At 40.0% G+C, this 4,540-nt stretch overlaps 1 protein-coding gene across 1 annotated transcript in view; it reads left to right on the top strand.

Moving 5' to 3' along the window:
- Positions 1-1,003, top strand: part of SLC22A16 (solute carrier family 22 member 16) — a 38,676-nt gene extending 37,673 nt beyond the window's left edge. The window contains exon 9 of the mRNA XM_023512453.1: positions 785-1,003. Coding sequence (XP_023368221.1) covers positions 785-1,003 — 219 coding nt within the window. The remainder of the gene's footprint in view (positions 1-784) is intronic.
- The last annotated feature ends 3,537 nt before the right edge of the window (positions 1,004-4,540 follow it).

Below are 4,540 nucleotides of genomic sequence, written 5' to 3'. Positions count from 1 at the left end.
GGGCCCGGGCTGGATTTGAACCCGCCACCTTAGGTGTATGTGGCTGGCACCCTAGCCACTTGAGCCACAGGCGCCGAGCCCAGACTTTAATTTTTAATGTGACTTGAATTTTTGAAAAGCAGACACCTTGGTGCTAGTCTAAAAGGTTGCCTTTTTGTGTGTCAAAATCTGGAAAGTAAAGAAGTCATACAGAACTTCAAAGGAAATCAGATGGACTCTTTCCCAGCACCCAGAGTAGCAGTTGGTTTTTATTGCCTTTGTTTTGTTTCTCCTTAAATACTGTAGGTTCTGTTTATCAAGGCCTATATTCATTCATTCATTCCACATCATTTAGTCTGCTGATTATTGAGGCAGGGACAGGCTGGACTAACACAGGCCCTGACTGGGGAGTCCCAACTCAGGCTGGGTTGTTTGACCCCTCCACAAGATTCTGGGGTCTGGAAAATAGGTCAGAGTCTTTGTTCTCTGTGACCATCACTCCCAGGACAGTGCCTACAGGAATAAGAATTTGGCAGAGGCTGGCTGTTGAGGAGGCGCTCCACAGTGGTTCATAAATGAATGAATGAATGAATGAATGAGAGATCAGCTCAAGTCTGGTTGATGAGTTTAATAATTCCCAGTCCAGTGTAAGTAACCAAAGGTCTCACGAAGGAGTAACAACTGTTAGGTCAAATTCAATTCTTTTACCCCCTGAAAAAGGTTCAGAAATTATCATTCTCTGAAGGTGTATTTCTTTTCTGGTGTGTCACTTATCATCATTCTTACTATTTTTAATTTCTTCTAGTTGCTTGTTGGGCTTACATCCTTTATAAGTGGAGTGCTCACACTAAAGCTTCCAGAAACCCTCGGGAAGCCGCTGGCAGCTACTTGGGAGGAGGCTGCGCGACTGGAGTCAAAAACTAATACAAGTTCAAGTAAAAGACGTTCTGTAACTTGTAGTAGTGAGTTGGAAAAAACAGAAGCGATTAACCCCGGGAATAAAAGTGCCACCCGAGCTATCTAGCACCTGAAGTATTGTTTATGTTAATGCCTTTGTATTAGAGGGATATTAGTCCCATCTCCTACATGTTGTTTATGTGTTCTTTTTTAATTTTGTAAGAAAGTTTTAAAACAATTGTTTTTGTAAAAGTAAAAAAAAAAAAAAAAGATGAGAATTCTCATTTTATTTTCTTAAAATTTTTTTTATTAAATCATAAACATAGATCATGTATACATTAATGCATTTATGGGGTACAATATGCTGATTTCATATAAAATTAGGAACACTTACATCACTCTGGTTAATATATACCTCATCTTGTTTACTTAATTATTGTGTTAAGACATTTATACTCTATGCTTAATAGATCCAACATGTGCCCTTGCAATATGCACCATAGGTGTGATCCCACCATTCACCTCCCTCGATCTGACCTTCCCCCTCCCCCATCTCCCCCTCTTCCCTCCTTCATCCTGGGCCATAGTTGTGATCTATTCTTAATATGAAAGTGTGAGTGATTGTAAATTGGTTTCATAATAGTATTGAGTACATTGGATATTTTTTGTTCCATTCTTGAGATACTTTACTAAGTAGGATATGTTCCAGCTCCATCCATGTAAATGTAAAAAGAGGTAAAGTCTCCATCTTTTGTAAGGCTGCATAATATTCCATGGTATACATATACCACAATTTAGTAATCCATTCATGGGGTGATGGGCATTTGGGCTTCTTCCATGACTTGGCTATTATGAATTGAGCTGCAGTGAACAATCTAGTACAAATATCTTTGTTATAAAGTGATTTTTGGTCTTTTGGATATACACCTAGTAGAGGAATTGCAGGATTAAATGGCAGGTCTACTTTTAGATCCCTGAGTATTCTCCATACTTCTTTCTAAAAGGAACGTACTAGCTTGCACTCCCACCGGCAGTGCAGAAGTGTTCCCTTTTCTCCACATCCACGCCAACATCTGTAGTTTTGGGATTTTGTTATATGAGCCACTCTTATGGCAGTTAGATGATACCTCAAAGTGGTTTTGATTTGCATTTCTCTGATGATTAAAGATGATGAGCATTTTATCATGTGTCTGTAGGCCATGTGCCTATCTTCTTCAGAGAAGCTTCTGTTCAAGTCCCTTGCCCACAATGAAATGGGATGACTTGTTCTTTCCTTATTAATAAGTTTGAGTTCTCTGTGGATTCTGGTTATCAAACCTTTGTCAGAAGCATAACCTGCAAATATCCTCTCCCATTCTGAGGGCTGTCTGCTTGCTTTCCTTACTGTGTTCTTGGCTATGCAGAAGCTTTTTAGTTTGATCAGATCCCAGTAATGTATTTTTGGTGTTGCTTCAATTGCCCAGGGGCGGGGAGGGTGGTCCTACTCATAAAGTAGAGAATTCTCATTTTTTAAAACCTGGTTTCCTCTTCTGTAAAATATTTCTTGACATTTGTTTTTCTATGTGGTCATTGATTCTCAACCTCCACCCACTCCTCTAACACCACCACGTGGGTCCGAGGGATTCCCCATGCTTCCATCTATATCAGTGCTGCCCCTCCCGGTTTCTTCAGTGAAATCTGGGAAGGGGCTGTGGGAGAGTGGGTTTCTTTTTGACAAAGCCCCTTGAAGATTCCATTTCTGTTGTTCTTTCCTCTCTTCTGAGAATCATGCAAGTCTTATTCAGAAGTGTCCTGTGCTATATGTTTGTCCTCATAATGGACCCATAAAAACCCAGAGCTACAAAAAAGGTGTGTCGGTTTTCAGGACCTTGAGCAAGAATGCTTGAAGGTGCTTGTGTTTGGTCCAGGTAATGGACACACACCTGCCAGGGTCCAAGAGTGAGTTTTCCAGTGTCATATTCTTATTTTTTCTAAATTTACCAGATTCTCTCCTTAAGTCTCTCTCATAGTAGGGAGAAACTGTGGCCTTTTGGTTCATTGCAAATTTTTTGAGTTGTAGATCATCCAGGAAATTGACTTCAAGTGCCGTTTGGATCTATTGCCAATGTCAACATTTTGCAAGTCGTTTACATGATGATTTTTACTTTTTTTTTAAACTAAATTTTGTTCCTCCAACTTCACTTAAAAGCATAGTCTTTCAAAAATAGTTTAATATCCTCACATTATAGCTTCAAATTGTGTCAGAATCTTATCTGTTAGAACAGCGGTTCTCAACCTTCCTAATGCCACGACCCTTTAATACAGTTCCTCATGTGGTGGTGACCCCCAACCATAAAATTACTTTCGTTGCTACTTCATAACTGTAATTTTGCTACTGTTATGAATTGTAATGTAAATATCTAATATGCAGGATGTATTTAGGCGACCCCTGTGAAAGGGTCGTTCAACCCCCAAAGGGGTCGAGACCCACAGGCTGAGAACCGCTGTGTTAGAAGAATGCATTTCAGATTTATAGTAAGTTCCCCAGAAGTTTTGGGCTTTTTCTTATTGTGGTTAAATCATAAGTTCACTTTTTATCTTTGCTCTTGAAAATTTGCTGTTGGATGTGTCTTATGTCCAGACATTTGGATGGACAAAGCATTGGTGTTATCTGCAGAGGCGAGTAAAAGAAGGCGATTACAGAGATGTGATTTTTTTCTTTAAAGCATAACTAAAGGGAAAAAAGGAGGGATGAGACCTGGATTACAGACTTTTTATATTAATCGAGTTCCCTGGGTAACTGCTCAGTTCTTCATATGGACTTTCTACTTGTAAAAAAATAAATAAATAAAACCCCAACCTTTTGTCCCTTTATGAAAAAAAGCAAAAAAAGGCAGATAGGAGGATCCGCGTGTGTAGGAGAAGAAAGGAGGAAGACATTTCTTTAGCCTTTTTCTCACCTCTTATTTTGTCTCCCTTTCCTTTTTTTTAAACCTCAGACTTTTTCTTTTCTTTTACTGTCATTTAAATTTTTTCCTCTTAGTTAATATTTGACATTTTCTTGACTTTACTTCTATATTCTGTATTAGTTTGCTGGAGCTAAAATAGTAAAGAAATCACTGACTGGGTGGCTTGAGCAACAGAAATTAATTCATTTTCTCAGTGTTCAGGGAGCTGGAAGTCCAAGATCAAGGTGCCAGCACAGTTGGTTTCCTCCAAGGTTTCTCCTTGATGTGCAGCTGGCCACCCTCCCGACCCTTCTTCCCGTGGCCGTCCCTCTGAGCGTGGCTGTCCTTGGTGTCTCTACCTCTTCCCCTAAGGCAGTGGTTCTCAACCTTCCTCATGAGACGGTCCTTTCATACAGTTCCTGTGGGTTGTGACCCACAGGTTGAGAACCGCTGCTCTAAGGGCATCAGTGACATTTGGTTAGGGCCACATGCTAATGGCCTCACTTGAATTACCTCTTTGAAGACCTCATCTCCAAATATGGTTACATTCTGGGGACTGGAATTTCAGAATATGAATTTGGAGGCATTTCTTTACATTTTTTTTGCCTATTGCCTTAGTCAGCGTGGGTGGCCATACAACACACCACACACTGTGTAGCTTAAATAACAGAAATTTAGTTCTCATAGTTCTAGAGCCCAAGAAGTTCAGCGTCAAGATGCTGGCAAGGTACGTTTCA

This window comes from Otolemur garnettii, unplaced genomic scaffold (genome assembly GCF_000181295.1).
Source record: "Otolemur garnettii isolate 467f Iridium unplaced genomic scaffold, OtoGar3 scaffold00002, whole genome shotgun sequence".
Lineage (NCBI taxonomy): Eukaryota > Metazoa > Chordata > Mammalia > Primates > Galagidae > Otolemur > Otolemur garnettii.
The sequence above is the reverse complement of the archived record's forward strand: the minus strand, read 5'-3'. Positions and strand labels throughout refer to the sequence as shown.